The sequence below is a fragment of the Chiloscyllium punctatum genome, chromosome 2 (assembly GCF_047496795.1).
Source record: "Chiloscyllium punctatum isolate Juve2018m chromosome 2, sChiPun1.3, whole genome shotgun sequence".
NCBI lineage: Eukaryota > Metazoa > Chordata > Chondrichthyes > Orectolobiformes > Hemiscylliidae > Chiloscyllium > Chiloscyllium punctatum.
The window spans coordinates 41,309,754-41,335,273 of NC_092740.1; the positions used below are offsets into that span (position 1 = coordinate 41,309,754).

At 42.9% G+C, this 25,520-nt stretch overlaps 1 protein-coding gene across 4 annotated transcripts in view; it reads right to left on the reverse strand.

The window, feature by feature from the left end:
- The window catches only part of pde8b (phosphodiesterase 8B), a 311,487-nt gene that overhangs the window by 229,715 nt on the left and 56,252 nt on the right, over positions 1–25,520 (reverse strand). For 2 of the 4 annotated variants that reach the window (XM_072547530.1, XM_072547526.1), the window contains exon 1: positions 22,389–23,754. The exons of the other annotated variants lie outside the window; for them this stretch is intronic. In XM_072547530.1, coding sequence (XP_072403631.1) covers positions 22,389–22,658 — 270 coding nt within the window. In that variant the 5' untranslated portion in view covers positions 22,659–23,754. Of the gene's footprint in view, positions 1–22,388; positions 23,755–25,520 lie in introns of those variants that run through there. 4 annotated transcript variants of the gene reach the window in all.

Sequence of the window (25,520 nt, forward strand, 5' to 3'; positions counted from 1 at the left end):
ACCTTGCTAACGGTGGCACGGTGGCTCAGGGTTAGCACTACTGCCTCACAGCACCAGGGTCCCAGGTTCGATTCCAGCCTTGGGCGACTGTCTGTGTGAAGTTTGCACATTCTCCCCGTGTCTGCGTGGGTTTCCTCCAGGTACTCCGGTTTCCTCCCGCATTCCAAAGATGTGCAGGTCAGGTGAATTGGCCATGCTAAATTGTCCATAGTTGTTAGGTGCATTAGTCAGAGGGGGGGTGGGTTACTCTTTGGAGGGTCGGTGTGGACTTGTTGGGCTGAAGGGCCTGTTTCCACACTGTAGGGAATCTAAATCTAAATCATAGAACATAGAACAATAGAGTGCAGAACAGGCCCTTCGACCCTCGATGTTGCGTCGACCTGTGAACTATTCTCAGCTCGTCCCCTACACTATCCCAAAATCATCCATGTGCTTATCTAATGATTGTTTAAATCTACCTAATGTGGTTGAGTTGACTACATTAGCAGGTGGGGCATTCCACGCCCTTACCACTTTCTGCATAAAGAACCTGCCTCTGACATCTGACTTAAATCTATCACCCCTCAATTTGTAATTATGCCCCTCATACAAGCTGATGTCATCATCCTAGGAAAAAAACTTTCCCTGCCTACCCTATCTAATCCTCTGATCATCTTTTATGTCTCTATCAAATCCCCTCTTAGCCTTCTTTCCAATGAGAACAGACCCAAGTCTCTCAGCTGTTCCTCATAAGACCTTCCTTCCAAACCAGGCAATAACCTGGTAAATCTCCTCTGCACCTTTTCCAATGCTTCCACATCCTTCCCAAAATATGGCGACCAGAACTGTACACAATATTCCAAGTCTGGCCGCATTAGCGTTTTGTATAGTTGCAGCATGATATTGCGGCTCTGGAACTCAATCCCTCTACCAATGAAACCTAACACACCGTATGCCTTCTTAACAGCACTATCCACCTGGGTGGCAACTTTCAGGGATCTATATACTTGGACTCCAAGATACCTCTGCACATCTACACTACCAACTTTCTATTGACCCAGTACTCTGCCTTCCTGTTATTCTTCCCTAAGTGAATCACCTCACATTTAGCTGCATTGAACTCCATTTGCCACCTCTCAGCCCAATTCTGCAGTTTATCCAAGTCCCCCTGAAATCTGTAACATTCTTCCAAACTGTCCACTACTCCACTGACTTTTGTGTCATCTGAAAATTTACTAATCCATCCACCTATGCCTGTGTCTAAGTCATTTATAAAAATGATAAACAGCAGTGGTCCCAAAACAGATCCTTGTGGCACCCCACTAGTAACTGGACTCCAGGTTGAATATTTTCCAACAACCACCACTTGCTGCCTTCTTTCAAAAAGCTAGTTTCTAATCCAAACTGCTAAATCACCCTCAATCCCATGCCTCTACATTTTCTCCAACAGCCTACCATGTGGAACCTTATCAAAGGCTTTACTGAAGTCCATGTATACCACGTCAACTGCCCTACCCTCATCTACATGCTTGGTCACCTTCTCAAAAACTCAATGAGGTTTGTGAAACATGACCTGCCCTTGACGAAACCATGTTGACTATCTGAAATCAAATTATTACTTGCCAGATCTCTTATCTCAATTATCTCTTATAATTCTTTCCAAAACCTTTCCTACAACAGAAGTAAGGCTCACTGGTCTATAATTACCTGGGTCATCTCTACTGCCCTTCTTGAACAAGGGCACAACATTTCTCTGGTACTAAATCTGTAGACAATGACGACTCAAATATCAAAGCCAAAGGCTCTGCTATCTCCTCCCTAGCTTCCCAGAGAATCCTTGGATAAATTGTATCCGGCCCAGGGGACTTGTCTACTTCACTCCTTCTAGAATTGATAACACCTGTGTGTAACTAACCTCGATCATTTCTAGTCTAATATCTTGTACCTCATTCTTCTCCTCTACAATATTCTCCTTTTCCTGAATGAAAACCGATGAGAAATGTTCATTTAGCACCTCTCCGATCTCCACAGGGTCCACACTCAACTTCTCACTTCTGTCTTTGACTGGCCCTATTCCTACTCTAATCATCCTTTTATTCCTCACATACCTATAGAAAGCTTTAGGGTTCTCCTTTATTCTATTTGCTAAAGACTGCTCATGTCCTCTCTTTGCTCTTAACTCTCGCTTTAAATCCTTCCTAGCTGATCTGTAACTCTCCTTCACCTCATCTGAACCATCTTGCCTCATCAACACATAAGCCTCCTTCTTCTTTTTAACAAGAGATGCAATTTCTGTTGTAAACCACGGTTCCCTTACCTCCCTGTCTGACAGGGACATATCTATCAAGGACATGCAATATCTGTTCCTTAAACCAGCTTCACATTTCCATTGCCTGCATCCCCTGCATTTTGCTACCCCATTCTATGCATCCTAATTCTTGCCTAATCGCATTATAATTGCCCTTGCCCCATTGATAACTCTTGAACCTGTGGCATGTACTTATCCCTTTCCATCGCTAAACTAAATGTAATTGAATTGTGGTCACTCTCTCCAAAGTGCTCACCTACAACTAAATCAAACACCTGGCCTGGTTCATTATCAAGCACCAGATCCAATGTGGCCTCCTCTCTTGTTGGCCCTTCGACATACTGTGTCAGGAAACCCTCCTGTACATATTGGACAAAAACTGATCCATCCGATGTACTAGAGTTATAGCATTTCCAGTCAGTGTTGAGGAAGTTAAAATCCCCCATAATGACCACCCTGTTCCTTTCACTCCTACCCAGAATAATTTTGCTAATCCTCTCTTCCACCTCCCTGGAACTCTGCGGAGGCCTATAAAAAACTCCAAGCACTGTGACCGCTCCTCTCCTGTTTCTAACCTCAGCCCAGACTACCTCAATAGACGAGTCCTCATCAAAAGTTCTCTCAGCCACCGTTATACAATCCTTGACTAACAAGGCAATGCCTCCCCGTCTTTTACTGCCTTGCCTTTTCTTAAAGAAAGATCTAAACCCTGGAAACCTGCAGCATCCATTCCTCACCCTGCTCAGTCCATGTCTCTGAAATGGCCACAACATTGAAGTCCCAGGTACCTATCCATGCTATCTAAACAGTCCACCATGAGGAACCTTGTCGAGCGCCTTACTAAAGTCCACACAGATCATGTCCAACCACTCTGTCCTCAACAATCCTCTTTGTTACTTCTTCAAAAAACTCAGTCAACTATCCCTAATCCGTTCTTGCCTTTCCAAATACATGTACATCCTGTCCCTCAGGATTCCCCCCAACAACTTGCCCACCACCGATGTCAGGCTCACTGTCTATAGTTTCCTGGCTTGTCCTTACCACCCTTCTTAAACAGTGGCACCACGTCCGCCAACCTCCAGTCTTCCAGCACCTCACCTATGACTATCGATAATACAAATATCTCAGCAAGAGGCCCAGCAATCACTTCTCTAGTTTCCCACACAGTTCTAGATTAGATTAGATTAGATTACTTACAGTGTGGAAACAGGCCCTTCGGCCCAACAAGTCCACACCGCCCCGCCGAAGCGTACCCACCCATACCCCTCCATCTACATCGACCCCTTACCTAACACTACGGGCAATTTAGCATGGCCAATTCACCTGACGTGCACATCTTTGGACTGTGGGAGGAAACCGGAGCACCCGGAGGAAACCCACGCAGACACGGGGAGAATGTGCAAACTCCACACAGTCAGTCGCCTGAGGCGGGAATTGAACCCGGGTCTCCGGCGCTGTGAGGCAGCAGTGCTAACCATTGTGCCACCGTGCCGCCCAACACGTGATCAGGTCCTGGGGACTTATCTATCTTTTTGCATTTTATAAAATCCAGCACTTCCTCCTCTGTAATATGGACATTTTTCAAGATGTCACCATCAATTTCCCCATATTCTGTATGTTCCATGTCCTTCTCCACAGTAAATGACCGATGCAAAATACTCATTTAGTATGTCTTCCATTCCTTCTGGTTCCACACAAGCTGTCTCGCTGATCTTTGAGGGAATCTATTTTCTCCCTTGGGTCCTTGATGTATCTTCAAATCCCTTTGGATTCTCCTTAATTCTATTTGCCAAAGCTATCTCATGTCTCCTTTTTGCCCTCCTGATTGCCCTCTTAAGTATACTCCTACTGCCTTTATATTTTTCTAAGGATTCACTCAATCCCTGCTGTCTATACTTACATATGCTTCATTCTTTTTTTTAACAAAAACCTCAATTTCTTGAGTCATCCAGCAATGCCTACACCTACCAGTCTTGCCTTTCACCCTGACAGGAATATACTTTCTCTGGATTCTCGCTATCTCATTTTTGAAGGTTTCCCATTTTCCAGCCATCCTTAAAACTGTGAACCTCTGCACCCAATCAACTTTTGTAAGTTCTTGTCTAATACCATCAAAATTGGCCTTCCTCCAATTTAGAACTTCAACTTTTAGATCTGGTCTATCCTTTTCCATCACTATTTTAAATCTAATAGAATTATGGTCGCTGGCCCCAAAGTGCTCTCCCACTGACACCTCAGTCACCTGCCCTGCCTTATTTTCTAAAAGTAGGTCAAGTTTTGCACCTTCTCCAGTAGGTACATCCACATACTGAATCGGAAACTTTTTTGGACACACTTGACAAATTCTGCTCTATCTAAATCCTTAACACTATAGCAGTCCCAGTCTATGTTTAGAAAGTTAAAATCCCCTACCATAACCATCCTATTATTTCTACAGATAACTGAGATCTCCTTACAAATTTTTTTGTCAATTCCCCATTGACTAGTGACGAGATTTTGGTAGGCTTAAAAGTGGAAAGATTCCCAAGTCCAGATGAGTGGTATCCCAGGCTGCTGTGGGAGAAGATGGAAGGAATTACAGGGTCTCTGGCCCAATTTTTAATTCCTGTCTGGCCACTGAGGAGGTGCCAGAGGAAGGAGGATAGCTAATGTGGTTCCAATTTTCAAGAAGGGACAGAGATAAACCAGGGAACTACAGTCCAGTGAGTCTTACATCAGTGATAGAGAAACTGTACCCTTTCATAGCCTTATATTGGAGACCATTCTGAAAGTCAGAAATAACTCTACACTAGGATAGGCAAGGTTTGATCAGGGATAGTCAGCCCAGCTTTGTCAGAGAGAGGCCATGTCTAACAAATTTGATTGAGCTTTTTGAGATGACCAAATGTGTAAATGAGAATAGTGTAATTGATGCAATTTATTCGGATTTCAGGAAGGCCTTCAGCAAAAGTCCCTCTGGAGACTGATCAACAAAGCAAAAGCACATGGGATCCAGAGTAACTTGGCAAGCTGGATTAGCTTTGTAGCAGGAGCTGAGGGCGGTAGAAGGCTGTTTGTGTGACGGGAGGCTGGTATCCAGCAATGTACCTCAAGGATCAATGCGAAGTCTCTGAATGCTGAGCCTTTACACTTGGAGTCTAAACTCCGAACCTTATTTCATGAGCGAAAAACAAAACAACTTACACTGAAAACAGTATACAATGACATATTTCACAACTGCTATGCAGGGAAAATGGCAGCAATTTTTCACACATAAAGATGTTTCTAGGAACCTTGTTTAAGAAATTGGCAAGCACACAAACATCAACTGCATGGCTACATTTTTTTGCATTTATGTACTAGAAGTATTTTGTATATATAGCTTGGAAACAGAACAGGATATTTGGCACAATCAATTCAAGACAACATTAATGTTTCATTCAAGCTTTCTTGTGTGTTTCCTCAGTTACCTCTCAGCATAACTCTCTATTCTCTTCTCAAATCATGCATCAATCAAGCCTTCTCTTAAATATATCTGTAGTATTCGTCTGAAACATTCCAAAGGTCCACTCTAGGAAAGAAGTTCCTCCTGAATTGACAATTTAATTTACTTGCAATTATCATATAACAACTGCTAACAGTGATCTTCAACACATGCTGAATGCTGAGCCTATTCTATTAAAACCATTTAGAATACTAAATACTTTGGCTTCAGAGTTTTAAATAGTTCTGTGTTAATCTTTTCAAGAGAAAGGAGACCCAGCCTGCTCATCCTTTATTAATGGACATCACCCTGCACTTCTGGAATTTGCCTGTAAATAGTTTTGCATCTTATCCTCTGTCCCTATCTCTTCAGTATAAAATGATAACCAGAACTATATGCAAGAAGCGTGATCTAATCAAAATTTAGCGTAACTTCACCTCTTCAACTCTAGCCCTCAAGAAATAAATCCAATGTTTGGCTAGCTTTACCTATAGCCATATTTATTTATGTTGTTACTTTAATGACTTGTACATTTATACTTCCATATCTTCATATTTCTGCAGAGATTCTGAATTCTTACTTTCCTGATAATGTGATCGCATTAGTATTCTTACCACAATGTAATACCTCGTACTCACCTCACAATTCATCGTCAATTATATGCACATTCTGTTAGTCTTCTTGCAGTTATCCTTAGTACTGACTGAGCTTCACAATTTGGTGTCATTTGCAAATTTAGAAATAGTAATTTTGATTTCAGGTTCCACATCGCTAATGTATCAGTGGCCCAAGTAATGATCATTATTTGAGCTAAATTACAAATGCTGCCACATCGACCACAGCATTTAACCTTTATTTCCTGCTCTCTCTCTTATAGTGTACTACCCCGTATCTTCAAGTCCAGGGATTTCCAAACTGTGGATCAAGACCACTAATGGAATTGCAGGAAGAACAATTGAGTCATGAGCTTTGAAGCAGCTTTGGTGATTGTGGAATAGAGACTGAGAGTTGACACTCCAGGGATTGGCTGCGAGGCACTGTTTTTCTTTAATAAGTATTTTTATTGAAAAGCTTTTCAAATCTTTTACAAAACATTTATATATAAAGAAAAAGAATAACACCATCAAAACAGAAAAAAAGTAGTACAAAAAACAAGATCATAGCATTGTACCATTATTAATAAACAATCCACTATTCTACCAAAACAAACATATCTACTTAACTAAAACTAAACTACAAGCATATTAAATAAATACTAACTTAAACTACATTCAAATAACTTAAATTAACTAATATCTCACTACTTAATTCTATCTTAATCATTACACCTCCATTGAGGCTCCCATCCCTGGGAGAACCATCTACAGTACCCATATTCTTTTCTTTCCAGTCTCCTCCTCTCGGGGTCCCACAGGCACCTATAAAGATTCCCACGGCTATATCACGGCCCTGACAAATATTGCTGACAAGTCAGCATCAATATAATTTAAAAAGGGCCACTACTTCCTATAAAACTGTTCCGTTTTATGGTGCACCGTATTTGAGGTAATCTTGGGGGTGATGCTCCATCACCAGCCTATGCCACCCCATAAGACCTGGTGGTTTTTCTGATGTCCAATTCAGTAGAATGTTCTTCCTCGCGCAATGGCTAAGGATGTTACACAATCTCTTCCCATGTTCCCCCAGAGAGAGCAAATTTGGCAATCCAAAAGAAGAATTACTGGATCCATGTTAATTTCAAACCCCAGGATGTCCTTTAACTCCCTTACTATAGCACTCCACTATCTCTGGATCTTGCAGCATGACCAGTAGCAGTGTATGAGAGTGCCTGTATTAATTTTACATTTGGGATACCCTGATGACGCTCCTCTCTAGCCTCTCTGGTGCCATATGAACCCTGTGTAAGATATTCAATTGCATAGCCTGCGCTCTGTCACATACTGAAATTGTCCTTACATTCCCCCACATGTCTTCCCATATATCCGGTAAAATATTCTCTTCTAACTCTCAGTTCCACGTCTTACAAAGTCCTTCCATATCCCCAGGGCCCGACCTTTATGTAAATGGTATAAAGTATTAAGTGAAAGAGTACCCGTACACCAGAGTATTCTTTTCTCCGTGTCTGATTTATAACATTGGGCCAAGAGCGTGGTCTTCATCTGAATATAGTCCCTGATCTGGAAGTATCCGAAAAGGACCCTATTGGACAATCCATACATCTGACTTAACCGACTCAATGACGTCAGGACCTCTCCCTCGAATAAATCGCCCAAACATAAAATTCCCCTGTTCTCCCATGTCATAGAGTCATAGAGATGTAAAGCATAGAAACAGATCCTTCAGTCCAACCCGTCCATGCCGATCAGATATCCCAACCCAATCTAGTCCCACCTGCCAGCACCCGGCCCATATCCCTCCAAACCCTTCCTATTCATATACCCATCCAAAAGCCATTTAAATGTTGCAATTGTACCAGCCTCCACCACGTCCTCTGGCAGCTCATTCCATACACGTACCACCCTCTGTGTGAAAAGGTTGCCCCTTAGGTCTCTTTTATATCCTTCCCGTCTCACCCTAAACCCATGCCCTCTAGTTCTGGACTCCCCTACCCCAGGGAAAATGCTTTGTCTATTCTTCCCGTCCGTGCCCCTCATAATTTTGTAAACCTCTATATGGTCACTCCTCGGCCTCCGACGCTCCAGGGAAAACAGCCCTAGCCTGTTCAGTCTCTCCCCATAGCTCAAATCCTTCAACCCTGGCAACATCCTAGGGAATCGTTTCTGAACCCTTTCAAGTTTCACAACATCTTTCCGACAGGAAGGAGACCAGGATTGCACGCAATATTCCAACAGTGGCCTAACCAATGTCCTGTACAGCCGCAACATGACTTTCAAACTCCTGTATTCTATACTCTGACCAATAAAAGATAGCATACAAAACGCCTTCTTCACTATCCTATCTACCTGTGACTCCAATTTCAAGGAGCTATGAACTTGCACTCCTAAGTTTCTTTGTTCAGCAACACTCCCTAGGACCTTACCATTAAGTGTATAAGTCCTGCTAAGATTTGCTTTCCCAAAATGCAGCACCTCGCATTTATCTGAATTAAATTCCATCTGTCACTTCTCAGCCCATTTGCCCATCTGGTCAAGATCCTGTTGTAATCTGAGGTAACCTTCTTCACTGCCCACTACACCTCCAATTTTAGTGTCATCTGCAAACTTACGAACTGTATCTCCCATGTTCACAACCAAACCATTTATGTAAGTGACAAAAAGTAAAGGACCCAGCACCGATCCTTGTGGCACTCCATTGGTCACAGGCCTCCAGTCTGAAAAACAACCCTCCACCACCACCCTCTGGCTTCTACCTTTGAGCCAGTTCTGTATCCAAATGGCTAGTTCTCCCTGTATTCCATGAGATCTAACTTGCTAATCAATCTCCCATGGGGAACCTTGTTGAACGCCTTACTGAAGTCCATATAGATGACATCCACCGCTCTGCCCTCATTAATCCTCATTGTTCCTTCTTCAAAAACTCAATCAAGTTTGTGAGACATGATTTCCCACACACAAAGCCATGTTGACTATCCCTAATCAGTCCTTGCCTTTCCAAATACATGTACATCCTGTTCCTCAGGATTACCTCCAACAATTTTCCCACCACCAACGTCAGCTTCACTGCCTTTTAGTTCCCTGGCTTGTCCTGACCAGCCTTCTTAAAGAGTGGCATGTTAGCCAACCTCCAGTCTTCCAGCACCTCACCTATGATTATTGATGATACAAATATCTCAGCAAGAGGCCCAGCAATCACTTCTCTAGTTTCCCACAGAGTTCTAGGATACACGTGATCAGGTCCTGGGGATTTACCCATCTTTATGCATTTTATAACATCCAGCACTCCCCCCTCTGTAATATGGACATTTTCCAAGATGTCACCATCTATTTCCCTAAAGTCTATGTCTTCCATATCCTTTTCCACAGTAAATACTGATGCAAAATACTCATTTAGTATCTCCCCCATTTTCTGTGGCTCCACACGAAGGCCACCTTGCTGATCTTTGAGGGACTGAAAATGTGTTGCTGGAAAAGCACAGCAGGTCAGGCAGCATCCAAGGAGCAGGAGAATCGATGTTTCGGGCATGAGCCCTTCTTCAGGAATCCTCCTATTCCAATGATGCAAAAATGTGAATCCTTCTCCCATACACCAGATCCTCAGCCATGCGTTCATCTGCTATATCCTCCTATTCCTGCCCTCACTATCTCATAGCACCAGGAGTAATCCAGATATTACTACACTCAAGGTCCTCCTTTTTAAATTCCTGCCTAACTCTCTGTAATCTCCCTTCAGAATCTCTACTTTTTTCTTTCCTATATCATTGGTTCCAATGTGTACAATGACCACGTTCTCAAACAGACTCGTTACCAACGTTCTCAAACAGACTCTCTACCACAGCCACATCTCCTTCCTCAGCACCTGCCTATGGAACCGACTGACCCCGCACGGACTCCGGACTACGTTCAGACCAACAAAATTTGGACCCAACCAGGACAACCAGTACCTACAACAAATCCGAAACCTCCAGTAACAGACCTCCCTCCGGATCCTCCGCTCCACACTCGCAGCCATGCACCGCTACCTACATTCCCTGCAATTAGCACTACCCCAGCTCAGGACAACACTCTCACAGACCTGCAAAGGAGCTCTACTGTTCTTCATCCATAGAAGAATCCATACACTAAACAAACAGTTCTTCCTAGCCAGATCGGAAATTCTCCTCTGCCCAGCTGATCTTTGAGGGCCCTATTCTCTCCCTAGTTACCCTTTTGTCCTTTATGTATTTGTAAAATCTCTTTGGATTCTCCTTAACTCTATTTGCCAAAGCTATCTCATGTCCCCTTTTTTGCCCTCCTGATTTCCCTCTTAAGTATACTCCTACTGCCTTTATACTCTTCTAAGGATTCACTCAATCTATCCTGTCTATACCTGATATATGCTTCCTTCTTTTTCATAACCAAACCCTCAATTTCTTTAGTCATCCAACATTCCCTATATCTACCAGCCTTTCCTTTCACCCTAACAGGAATATACTTTCTCTGGATTCTTGTTATCTCATTTCTGAAGGCTTCCCATTTTCCAGTCGTCCATTTACTTGTGAACATCTGCCTCCAATCAGCTTTTGAAAGTTCTTGCCTAATACCGTCAAAATTGGCCTTTCTCCAATTTAGAACTTCAACTTTTAGACCTGGTCTACCCTTTTCCATCACTATTTTAAATTTAATGGAATTATGGTTGCTGGTCCCAAAGTGCTCCCCCATTGACACCTCAGTCACCTGCCTTGCCTTATTTCCCAAAAGTAGGTCAAAAGTTTTGCACCTTCTCTAGTAGGTACATTCACATACTGAATCAGAAAATTTTCTTGTACACACTTAATAAATTCTTCTCCATCTAAACTCTTAACACTATGACAGTCCCAGTTTATGTTTGGAAAGTTAAAATCCTCTACCATAACTACCCTATTATTCTTACAAATTGCTGAGATCTCCTTACAAGTTTGTTTCTCAATTTCCTTCTGACTATTAGGGGGTCTATAATACAACCCCAATAAGGTGATCATCCCTTTCTTAATTCTCAGTTCCACCCAAATAACTTCCCTGGATGTATTTAGGAATATCCTCCCTCAATACAGCTATAATGCTATCGCTTATCAAAAAGCCATTCCCCACCCCACCCCCCCTTGCCTCCCTTTCTATCCTTCCTGTAGCATTTGTATCCTGGAACATTAAGCTGCCAGTCCTGCCCAACCCTGAGCCATGCTTCTGTAATTGCTATAATATCCCAGTCCCATGTTCCTGACCATGGGAGTTCATCTGCCTTCCCCATTAGGCCCCTTGTATTGAAATAAATGCAGTTTAATTTATTAGTCTTACCTTGTCCCTGCCTGCCCTGACTGTTTGACTCACTTCTGTTCTCAACTGTACCAGTCTCAGATTGATCTCTTTCCTCACTATCTCCCTGGGTCCCAAATCTACCCCCACCCCCACCTTACTAGTTTAAATCCTCCCGAGCAGCTCTAGCAAATCTTCCTGCCAGTATATTAGTCCCCTTCCAATTTAGATGCAATCTGTCTTTCTTGTACAGTTCACTTCTATCCCGAAAGAAATTCCAATGATCCAAAAATGTGAATCCTTCTCCCATACACCAGATATTCAGCCATGCATTCATCTGCTCTATCCTTCTATTCCTGCCCTCACTATCTCATAGCACCAGGAGTAATCCAGATATTACTACACTCGAGGATGCCCTTTTTAAATTCCTGCCTAACTCTCTGTAATCTCCCTTCAGAATCCCCACCTTTTCCTTTCCTATATCGTTGGTTCCAATGTGTAAAATGACCTCCTGCTGGCCCCTCTCCCCCTTGAGAACATTCTGCACCCTGTCTAAGACATCTTTGATCCTGGCACCAGGGAAGCAACACACCATTCTGATTTTTCGCTGCTGGCCACAGAGACGTCTGCCTGTACCTCGGACTTGACAGTCCCCTAACACAATTGATCTCTTGGAACCCGACTTACCCCTCATTGCATTAGAGCCGGTCTCAATACCAGAAACTTGGCTGTTCCTGCTACGTTCCCCTGGGAATCCATCACTCCCTACATTTTCCAAAACAGCATACTTTTTTGAAATAGGTATATCCACAAAAGGCTCCAGCACTAGGTGCCTACCTCTCTTACCTTTCCTGGAGTTACCCCATCTATGTGACTGTATCTGAGACTTCCCCACCCCCCCTTCCTATAACTGCCATCCATCACATACTGTTGCTGTTGCAAATTCCTCATTGCTTCTAACTCTCTCTCCAACTGATCCATTCAATCTGATAAGATTCGCAACCAACAGCATTTATTGCAGACATAATCTGCAGTAACCCTTAAACTCTCTTTGAACTCCCACATCTGACAAGAAGTACATATCACTCTACTAAAGGCCATTTTTGCTCCTTCACAATCTACAGACCCAGAAAATAACACCGTCTTATTCCTCTACAAAACACTGCCCCCAGTTAAATTAGTAGTTACGGCTTATATTTTAAGTTTAATCAAGAGACATATTTCAAGAAACATATAATCAAGAAAGAACCCACTCTACTCACTACTCCAGACTTTCTATAGGCCATACTTAAAAACAATACACTTTTCTGCTTCTGTGCTGTGAACTTCACCCAAACAGTTCCTCCAAGATCAGTTGTGAATTTCACTGTTTGTTAAATTTCCCAGACGCACTCCAATGTCCAGCTTATCCTAAAGCCAGATTCCACTGTCCCAGCTTTAAATCCTTGGGCTCCTACCAACAGGGTAAACAGGGTATTGCAGTCAAGGAAGGACATTCATCTTAATCATGGCTATTCGGCCCAGCCATGATTATGGTACCCCCCACCCCCCTCCCCGGCTGCAAATCCTGTTTTATCCTCTCTACTAATTGTCCATAGTTAGCCTTATACAGCTGGTGGAAAGAAGGGGTAATAAAAATTCCCAAATACAACAAACCTTTTGGCGACCATCTAAATGGGAATTGTATTTCACCCTTCAAGTTAGGCACCTCCACTAATCCCCCTCCTGGCATAACTTCCCATTTTATGAAATTGATCCTATGACCCGAGAAACTGCCAGATGAATTAATTGTTTGGATCAGTCGGAGAATAGACGTCTCCGGATTGGCCAAGAATATAAGGACATCATCAGCATATAGGGTGATCTTATGCTCCCCCATTCCCACCTTTGGTGCTACTATTTCAGAGTCCCTTCTGATAGTTTTGGCTAATGGTTTAATCGCCATCAGTCTACTTATAAACAGTATTCATTATTGCAAAGACATTTTCACACACTTTCAATAGAAGTTCCTCTCATTTCATTTTTAATCACCTTCTAACATGTTTATAACAACTGAGCTAAAAGGTTCGTTTTCAGACATTCCATCACCATACTAGGTAACATCATCAGTGAGGCTTCAGATGAAGCACTGGTGGTAAGCCCGCTTTCTATTTATGTGTTTAGGTTTCCTTGGGTAGGTGATGTCATTTATTGTGGCAACGTAATTTCCTATGGTGATGTCATTTCCTGTTCTTTTTCTCAGGGGGGTGGTAAATAGGATCCAAGTCAATGTGTTTGTTGATAGAGTTCTGGTTGGAATGCTATGCTTCTAGGAATTCCAGTGCGTATCTTTGTTTGGCTTGTCCTAGGATGGATGTGTTGTGCCAGTCGAACTGGTGTCTTTCCTCATCTGTATGTAAGGAGATTAGTGAGAGTGGATCATGAGTTTTTGTGGTGAATTGAAAGCGGGCCATACCACTAGTGTTTCATCCAGAGGCTCACTGATGATATTACCTAGAATGTGAAACATCTGAAAATGAACCTTCTAGCTCAGCAAGCAACCCTATATCCAGAACCTCAACCTGAGGTACCAATCTTCTCAAAATTCACTAACTACTTAACTATATATTTCCTATCTGATTATAAGTCTCTTTGATTCAGTCGGTTTGACACTATCCCTTCTTGTTACATTGCTATTTAGGTTTGTTTTATCTCTCATGGAAATTTCTCTTTACAAAAGCAAATTACTGCTGGTGTTTCAGTGTAGGTTATTGACCCAAAACATAAACTCTGTTTCTCTATGGACGCTGCCTGACCAGCTGAGTATTTCCAGCATTTTCTGTTTTTATACAGGTGCATCCTCTTGCTTTTACTTGTTAAAGATTTCACCACCTCCCTAATCTTTCCACTAAATCACTGGCTCAATTCTGCTTCTGGAGTTGTCCACCTCATTGGAACAGCTCCGTCATGTTCTGATAGTGGTGCCAGTGTCCAATGAAACAGAGCTCCTGTTTCTCACAGGAGACTTTTAGCTACACATTAGTGTTCTTTAGATGGTACTGGCAAATGTTTGGGTCAGATTGCGCGATCCATCAAGCGAACCAAGCTAGGTTTCCTGTTAAACCAAAACATAACCAGGTGACTCACAGTTATGGGTCTAGCTGGGCCAGGATTGTGGCCAAAGCAGATAAAACAACATTTAATAGAAACAAAATAATGATAGCAAAACATATTAGTTCAAAAGGTAACAAAAAGTTTACAGGCAGTGAAAGAACACATAAATGCACCCATTCCCCTCCAAGCAACTCACCATCCTGATTTGGAAATATATCATTGTTCCTTCAGCTTGCTGAGTCAAAATGCTCCCTAATGGCACAAGTTTACCTACAGCAAATGGACGCCAGCGGTTCAAGAGCATAGCTAACCACCAAATTCTCAAGGGCAGCTAGGGATGGGCAATAAATGCTGTCCCAACCAATGATGCTCACATCCCATGAATGAATGTAAAAAACCCTGCATGACAGTAGTAATCAGTCCTGAAGAAGGGTTGCAACCGAAACCTTGACTTCTCCACCCCCTGATGTTGCCTGGCCTGCTGTGTTCTTACAGCCTCCTGCTTGACCACATTAGTAATCAGAAATCTATCAACCTCCAGCTTGGTCAGACTTTCAAGACTGAGCTTGTGGTAGAAAAATTCCAAAGATTTCTCCTTATCTCCAACCTAAGTGGGATAACTCTTTTTTTTTTAAAGAGATGGTTTTAGACACCCTAACCAGGTGAAACATCGTACCTGCACCTATCCTGCCAATTTAGGTATTTTATGAGTTTCAATGAGATCACCTCTCACTCTTGAAAACTCTGGAGAATATAGACCCATTTTGCCCAATTTTGTCTCGTCGATCCATCCTACCATCTTGTGAACCAGTCTGATGAGCCTCTGCTTCACTCTCTCTGGAGTGATGTCATTCTGACAATAATATCTTTCCTGAGATAAGGAAACCACAACTGCAAACAGAACCCCAAGTGTGGTCTATATAATTAAAGGAATTTTTATAAACTTCCACTCATTATCTTTTTGATTAATTAAATCCATTCATATTTTTGACCAGAGGCTTACATAAAAATTACAAAGTGGAAACATTGTTTCCTCCAATCAATCAATGATCTCAGTTACACTCTACATGAACAATATTCTTAATCCTAGTGCCTGAGGTTTTACAGTTCCTGCGGTGGCAGGGGAAAGTGCCAGAATGGGAGGGTGGGTCGTAGGGGGGTGTGGACCTGACCAGGTAGTCACGGAGGGAACGGTCTTTGCGGAAGGCGGAAAGGAGTGGGGAGGGAAATATATCCCTGGTGGTGGGGTCTTTTTGGAGGTGGCGGAAATGTCGGCGGATGATTTGGTTTATGCGAAGGTTTGTAGGGTGGATGGTGAGCACCAGGGGCGTTCTGTCCTTGTTACGGTTGGAAGGGTGGGGTCTGAGGGCGGAGGTGCGGGATGTGGATGAGATGCGTTGGAGGGCATCTTTAACCACGTGGGAAGGGAAATTGCGGTCCAACACATCTCGTCCACATCCCGCACCTCTGCCCTCAGACCCCACCCCTCCAACCGTAACAAGGACAGAATGCCCCTGGTGCTCACCTTCCACCCTACAAACCTTCGCATAAACCAAATCATCCGCCGACATTTCCGCCACCTCCAAAAAGACCCCACCACCAGGGATACATTTCCCTCCCCACCCCTTTCCGCCTTCCGCAAAGACCGTTCCCTCCGTGACTACCTGGTCAGGTCCACACCCCCCTACGACCCACCCTCCCATTCTGGCACTTTCCCCTGCCACCGCAGGAACTGTAAAACCTGTGCCCACACCTCCTCCCTCACCTCTATCCAAGGCCCTAAAGGAGCCTTCCACATCCATCAATGTTTTACTTACACATCCACTAATATCATTTATTGTATCCGTTGCTCCCGATGTGGTTTCCTCTACATTGGGGAGACTGGGCGCCTCCTAGCAGAGCGCTTTAGGGGACATCTCTGAGACACCCGCACCAATCAACCAAACCGCCCCGTGGCCCAACATTTCAACTCCCCCTCCCACTCTACCGAGGACATGGAGGTCCTGGGCCTCCTTCATCGCCGCTCCCTCACCACCAGACGCTTGGAGGAAGAACGCCTCATCTTCCGCCTCGGAACACTTCAACCCCAGGGCATCAATGTGGACTTCAACAGCTTCCTCATTTCCCCTTCCCCCACCTCATCCTAGTGTCAAACTTCCAGCTCAGCACTGTCTCCTTGACTTGTCCGGACTTGTCCGACCTGCCTATCTTCTTTTCTACCTATCCACTCCACCCTCTCCTCCTTGACCTATCACCTTCATCTCCTCCCCCACTCACCCATTGTACTCTATGCTACTCTCTCCCCACCCCCACCCTCCTCTAGCTTATCTCTCCACGCTTCAGGCTCACTGCCTTTATTCCTGATGAAGGACTTTTGCCCGAAACGTCGATTTTGCTGCTCGTTGGATGCTGTCTGAACTGCTGTGCTCTTCTAGCACCACGAATCCAGTATTTGGTTTTCAGCATCTGCAGTCATTGTTTTTACCTAACACACCGTATGCCTTCTTAACAGCACTTTCAACCTGGGTGGCACCTACGATCCCTCTCCACATCCACACGACCAAGAATATTTCCTTTGACCCAGTACTCTGCCTTCCTGTTATTCTTCCAAAAGTGCATCACCTCACATTTAGCTACATTGAACTCCATTTGCCACCTCCATAACCTTGCACATTGTATACAGTTCTGGGCTTATAGGAAAATACTCCAACTGAGGTCTAACAAGATTCTTATCTCAAGTTCAACATTTCCTCTTCACTCTTATACTCTATGCTCTTATTAATAAAGCCAAAAACAATGTATGCTTTATGAACTGCTCCCTTCAATGAGAGAGTACGTTGGTCCCTCTGCCCGAGCCCCCTTTGAACTGTATCACATATTGTGTATTTGTTTGTCTGCATTCTTGCTACCAAAATGAACTTCATATGCTACATTTCAATTTAGCCTGCTAACTTGTCAATCTCCTTTGAAGTTCAACACTGTTCTCCCCACAGTTTACAAAGTTTAATGTCATCTGCAAACTTTGAATTTGACCTCTGCACACCATTAAAATATATATCAGGAAATACAAATTCTTCTACCAAGCCCTGAGGAACTCCACTACAAGCCATTAACCAACCTACAAAGTATCCATTCACCATTATTTTATTTCTTATCACTCTACTCATTTGTATCTGTTTGCTACCATCCCTTTTATTCCACAAACTGTAACTTTTCTCAGAAGTTTGTTGGATGGTATGCAGTAACCACTTTCCGGATATCGACTTTCTCTGTTGCCTCTTCAAAAACTCCAGCAAATTAGTTAAAAATGATTTCCCTTTTAGAAATCCATGATGGCTCTTCCTTATGTAATTTCCAGTTCTATCCTGAATAATTGCTTCCAGAAGCCAAATTGACTGGTCTATAATTGCTTGGCCTATCTTTACAAACTTTTTTTGAACAAGGGTGTGATGTTTGCAACTCTCCAGTGTTCTGACATGTCCAAAGTCTATGGAAGATTGACAGATTATGGCCAGTGCCCCTCCTATTTCAATTCACTTTCTTCATAATTTTTGAATGCATCTCATCTGGGGTCCCAGTGTCTTGTCAAGCCTAAGCATTAACAGTATATCCAACATCTCTTCATTATCACTGTTAAATCCTTCTAATGACAGAGTTTCCTTCTCTGACACTAGGGCCTGGGAAGCATCTACCGTCTTGGTAAAAACATATTCAAAGTATCATTTAATCCCTCTGCCAATCCCCTTGCCTCCAAACCCACCTTGGTCCCTATTAGGCTCGATGTCTCACTGGTCATTTCTTACTATTTTAATGCTTTTAGGAAGACTTTGGAATTTCACTTTATGTTGGCTGCTGGTCATTTCTCATAACTCTGCTTTACTTCCCTAATACTTTTTTTTATTCTCCACTAAATCTTCTGCATTGCTTTTGGATCCCAACTGGTATCTCCATGACACTTGTCATAACTCCTTCTTTCCCATAATATCTATCCCCATTGTCATCCAGGGTGCTCAAAACAGAGTCCTCAACTTAAATAAGGAGAGTTACAGATGTACGAAGAAAGAATTGATTGAAGTAGGTTGGGAATACGGCAGCTGGGATTGAACCACTGTCACACATAGATTAACTACTCTCATCAGGAACATAGGAAAAGGAATAGGCTATTTAGCCCCTCAAACCTGTTCAACGAGATCATGGTTGATCTGTAGCCTAACCCTACATACCTGCCTTTGACCCCTATCCCTTAATACTTCTGTTTAATAAAAAGAATCTACCTCAGACTTAAAATCAACAACTGATCTAGCATCCACTGCTGTCTGTAGATGAAAGTTCCAAATCTTGAGGATTCTGACTGAAGAATTGCTTCCTAACATCTCTCCTAAATGGTCTGACCCTAATTCACAGAGTATGCCCCTAGTTCTAGAAACCCCACCCAGTGAGAATAGTTTATCTTTATCTACTCTATCTTTTCCTGTCAATATCTTGAAGACTTCAACCAGACCATTCCTTTAACCTTCTAAAGTTCAGAGAAAATAGGCCTAATTTGTATAATCTCTCCCCATAACTTAACCCCTGAAGTCCAACTATCATTCTTGTAAACCTACGTTGTACTCCCTCAAAGGCCAATATATGATTCCTAAGACGTGTCCAGATCTGCTCACAGTATTCCAAGTGGGCTCTAACCAGGGTTTTGTTTGGTTCAACTTAATTTCGGCATCCTGGTACTCTAGTCCTGTAGATGTAAATGTCAGCGTTCAATTAGTTTTCTTTGTTATTTTCTATCAGGAAATGTTTAACCATGAACCTGGAACAATTCAAAAGGTTGGATAAACTTAAAGTAGACCGTTACATGTTCACATTTGATCCAGAGCACTCAAAACATCTACGAGGTGTGATGTTGAAGTTACACTGGGATTGCACCAGTGCTGCTGATCCAGGTAAGGTTTCCAGTGTCAGGACAGAAGGCTGCAGGAGTTGGTCTTTAACACTGGGAGGTACACTTATGTCAGCATTTCATTGATGATGTCAGAAGTGCAAGCATAAGATGTCTGGTTGAAAATGGGTTACCGGACTTCTGTTGGAAATCAGATTAGATTCCCTCCAATGTGGAAACAGGCCCTTCAGCTGAACAAGTCCACACTGACCCTCCGAAGACTAACCCACCCCAGACCCATTTCCCGCTGACCAACACTCCTAATAGTATGGACAATTTAGCATGGCCAATCCACCTAAACTGCACATCTTTGGACTGTGGGAGGAAACCGGAGAACCCGGAGGAAACCCACGCAGACATGGGGAGAATGTGCAAACTCCACATAGACGGTCACCCGAAGCTGGAATCAAAGCTGGGACCCTGGTGCTGTGAGGCAGCAGTGCTAACCACTGAGCCACTGTGCCGCCCAATGACCAAGAAATTATTATATCATTTATATTGAACCTTTCATGAGCTCAGGATGTCTCAAAACAGTTTGCAGGTAACAGAATCCTTTTGAAATTGCTCTGACACAGACAAGTTTGAAAAGTGAAGAAGGAATAAAAAGAGAAAATACAGGAAATACTCAACAGGTCAGACAGCATCTGTAGAGAGAAGAACATTAACAGGAGGAATTTAATAGTCCAGTAATGGATGCATCCGCTGGCTGGAGAGCTGGCAGCAATTCACACAGGGCCATTCCAGGTGCCCCGACCCAACCTCATGCCAATCAGATCAGTTCAACTGTGTCTTCATGAAGAAAATTCTACTCTTGAAGATAGTCAACCGATGAAATGGAGGGAGCAGGAGCTCAGGCATAGTATCGTCCCTTGAGACCTGGAGGAAAAGGCAAGTAAGTTTGGAGGACTGGAGCCAATCAGGGAATACTAGTGATCTGGATAGGAGGCATCAGTTCAAAAAGCAGATGGAGGGCTTTAGGTCCCTCTATTGAGCAAACATTTCCCAAGTAGGGGGCAAGTAATCTGCCTTTGCCCCCAGAAAGCTAACAGCATCCCTGCCATTGGTAAATGGCAGGTTGTTCATGTGGCAACAAATGACCTCCACGCAGGAAGAATCTGCTCAGCCCTCACGGTCTGGAATTAATTGGCGGGAGGAATAAAGGATGTAGGACAGTTGGAATGGCAATGGGATCTTAATTCAGAATCTTTACAGCCAATTATATGTTGCTTCTCACCCCCGCCTTTTTTGTGGGCCTATGGGTGGGTCAGGCGAGCAGATTACGGATTATTGGGAGGGGGATCCTGCTGAAAACTATTTCCACTGATGTTGCCGCCTACAGTACCGCACCACTCTTCCTGCAAATTCCATCCCCACTACCATTTACCACAGGCTGCTCCAGGATCTCTTGTGTCTATCACTTTTGGCCTCCCTAGTGCCACTGGTGAGCACAGGAACTGCCCATCTATGCTTGGCTGTCAGCTCTCAGTAAGTGGGATCCCTAGGGTTTTGATTCCAAGGAAAGGCCCATTGGTGGTCCTTGTCACTGCCTGACGACCTGCAGCTAAGTCGGCCTTCCTGTTTTAAAAAAAAAACAGCGCAAATCTGATTCCTCAACAAGATTCCATCTGTTCATTTGGTTTTCCTCTCTCTACAGATGCTGTTTGACCGGCTGAGTATTTCGAGCATTGTCTGGCCTCAGTTCAGATGTTCAAAATCTGCAGCATTTTTCTTTTGCATGTTAATGGCCCAGTGTAGAATAAAGGGGGTACAGTTTCTGGCTGACCTGACATTCGTTGTTGAGAAAATCTAGAGCCGACATTGATATTGCGGCCTGGGTATGAAACATTGTCCTCAACATGTCCCGCCTATATTGGATGAAACATCGTACAGGTTTTTGTAACTGTTGAGCAAACCACTCGACCTTATAACCACTGAGGTGAAGGAGATGGGAGTTCACCTACTGACCTCTGCTACAATTCATTGCCACAATGAATAATCTATCAAGCTTCAGAACTGTAGGCAGTACCTGTTGTTATTTCTGTTCCCAGGCAAATACTGTCCTGATTTTCCTGAACTGCAGCAGATCTTCTGTTGGTATATCCAAGTTCTCAGTTAGAAACTCCTCTATACTTCATTCATTGTTGCGGCAATACTTCCAAACTTTAAACTAGCTCAGTTTGTATATCTGGGGTACAATGGATGTACTGCCAAAATCAAGTGGATGAATAGGAGAAAATCCAAAGAAATATGTCAAAAGCACTCTGAAATTCCCACATAATTAATGTAAAAGACACAGCAACCAGAGAAACAGAACAGAACTTGTTGCCATGTGGGAATGGAGCAAGAAATTGATCTGTTCCATTTTTAATACCCAGTTTTTTCAATTTTCCCTCAAGTCTCAAAGTAAAACACTCCACTTTCAATATAACCATGCAGTTGCAGGCTGTTGCATAAACTCAACATTACTATCCTTACAAGCAAAACAATAACATTTTATGAAAACAATGACTGAAAAACATCTTGAATGTCTCCCAATCATATATACTGCGAGATATGCAGAAGTTAGTTTTTAATGTTAATTATTACGCAATGCTGAAATGTAAATTGAAGCAGATGTTTTTCTTTTGACAGGCGATTCACCATCCTAAACATATCACAACAGAGTGCCTCATGAGCCTATGGCTGGAATATACAAAGGTGAAAGGAATAAACAAAGTCTGTTACCTTAACACTAGTATGGCTGGTTTGGGTCTCAGCTTCAGTGCAGTTGCTGTTTTCTTTCTTCTCTCGTCTGGAGGAGGTGCGTGTTGCCCGACTCTGATATGCCAACACGGAGGGCAGCGATTCAGCTGCATCTGTTTTAATGAAGAAGCCATGGACCGTTGCTGTGCCTTGGGAGATGGTGGTGGTCTGATGTGGGGAGTTTGATTCATCCGAATCTCTGCAGTAAATCACTCCACTTTGAGAAACATGGATACTAGGAGCACAGCCCATCACTCTCCACTTAGCTCCGGTTGTTCACTGCACTCTTTCTCTCTCTCTCTCTCTCTCTCTCTGCCACCCTTGCTCCCAGCTAGTCAGTCAATCTCCCATACTCTCCTCCCCTCCTTATTGTATCTTTGTCACTGTTGCTGTTCTGTTTATCTGTCTGTTATCTTTCCTTTAATCTTTTATGCCTCTTGCCACTCTTCCCTCTAGAATCAATTACTCTCTATCTCCACCACTTGCTTTCCTGTCTCTTAGCATTTTTTTTTCTCCTTGCTCCTCCTGAGCCCTCAATTAACAACCTTTGTCTACATTGCTAATATTCTGTGTCAGCCTAAAGGCTTTCCTGTGCTCCTTTTATCAATCACTGAATGGGTTTCATACAAGACTATGCAGCGATAACATCCAGAAAATTAAATGTGTTCTCACTGTTCAGAATCAGTGTACCTCTGAATCACTCAGACCTTCTGCTTTTCTCCTCAGCACAGATGAAAGTGCTAATAACCCACAAGAGGGAGAAAATGTTTCTTGAAAATGTCTATGATTTATGTGAATAATCATCTGCTCTCCTTACTTCACCACGATGCTCCCTGTCAGAAGCTGTGATTGTAATTCAATGTTTGTGACGTCAAAATAGACGTTGACCTTTGACCTGGTCTCAGAGGCCATCCAAACTTCCCGTTAGCAACATTGAGGTGCTTTACCCCTCAGTTACCTGATAATACTGGGGCAATCCTGGTAGAGATAGATTCTCTGTTCAATTTCTCCATGGCATGTTGTCACGGTCACGATTCCTGCTGTTCTTCAGATTCCACAGGCTAATTGGGCTTTCCCAGAAAGCCAGCTGACAGAATAACAACAACCGGGTAGATTTTAAAGATTGTGCAGAATACCAATTCTTTTATTTATGTTAAAGGCTAGAATAGTACTCTATGGCAAAACCATTAAATGACACACTTTCCAATTTATCTAAATATGCATAAAACTGAGAGCAGCCCACTTATTCAAGCTGTCATATTATAGTCAAAGATGCTGAATGAATAATTCACTGAACTGAAATTCTGTTTCAGAATTAGGTCAGTTTGAAAATGAATGATGCAAACGTTTTCCAAAATGCATACACACTGGTCATTTTGTTATCCAGACAAGGACTGTCACATAGCACCGGAAGAGGAGTGGCACTTCCAGTGCAAGGGTGCAGTATTTAAAGGGAAACTGTCTTATATTGCTATGAATACTTAATAGTGCTGAGAATACCTTTTTAACTCAGTATCAGAACCTACTTTCTTCTTATCAAATGACAATGACTGTACTAGCTAGTCTCAGATTCTAAAGCATAACGTGATAATTTTCCTACTGATTTTAAAATGGCAAGTCAGGAAATAAAGCCTATTCTGCAAATGAAAAGGATGCCCACAGATAAATGTTTCAATGTATTTGCATCTTCCCTCCATTCATTTTTGGGTGAACCGCGTCTCTGACAGGAACTTGTGTGCTGTCAGAAAGATAACTTGCGGCAAGGAAACTGGAGCTAAGTGGTTCATTACTGTCTTTAATTTGATTCCTATTTCTGCCAGCAGATTGCTGTAAAACTCATTAATTCACCTCTCCTAAAAGTATTTGGTAACAGGAACATATCGGGTCACTGAAACTCATCGAAATAGTTTTGGACTCTGTTTGATGCAGTCAGATCTGAACATTTTGCCTGTGTGGGGTGAAGGCTCACTGTTAAATGTAACCAGGGTTCCTTGGATTAATAAGAAGTGTGAGTATATTAATTACCACATGCAGGAAGAAATACTAATGCAACACACAGATTAGAAATAAGAGATGAGCCTGAAAAGATAGGCCAGGAAATGGCCACTACCAACAAGAGCGAATTGAACCACTGCCTTTGACATTCAATGGTGTTATCGTCACTGAATTCCCCCACTATCAAGATACTGGGAATTACCATTGACCAGAAACTTAACCGGATTTGCCATATAAATAAAGTGGCTAGAAGAACAGGTCAAAGGCTAGGATTCTTGCAGAACGTAATTCACCACCTGACTCCCCAAAGTTTGCCCACCATCTACAAGGCACAATTCAGAAGTGTGATGGAGTACTCTTCACTTGCCTAGATGAGTGCTGTTCAAACAACACTCAAGAAGCCTGACACCATAAGGGACAAAGCTGCCCGTTTGATTGACAACACATCCACAAACATCCACTCCCTCCACCACAGGTGCTCGGTAGCAGCAGTGTGTACCATCTCCAAGATGCACTGCAGAAAATCACCGACGATCCTGAGGCACTACTGAACCCACTTTGCAAACCCACAAGCACTTCCATCAAAAAGGGACTAGGCAACAAATACACAGGAATACCACCATCTGCAAGTTTCCCTCCAGAAACACGATTAAATATAGGAGCAGATGTAGGCCATTCAGCCCAGCGAGTCTGCTCAGAATTTCAATGAGATCATGGCTAATCTGATAACCAACTTTACTATCATGTATTTTCCCCATATCCTTGAATTCCCTACTGATTAAAAGTCAATAGCAGCCTTGTATATACCTAATAACCAGTCCCATATTTCTGTGGTAAGGAATTCCAAGATTTGCAAGCCTCAAAAGAAATTCCTCCTCATCTCTGTCCTAAATGTGCAACCTTTTATTTCGAGATTATGCCTTTTGACCTTAGACTCTCCCAGGAGGTGAAACAACTTTTCACATCTACCCAGTCAAGGTCTCTCAGAATCTTGTCTGTTTCAATAAGGTCACCTTCATTTTTCCATATTCCAATAGGCCCAATCTATTCAACCTCTTCATATAAGACAGTCATTCCACACCCTGTATCAGTCTAGTGAAACCTCTGTGTACTCCCTCC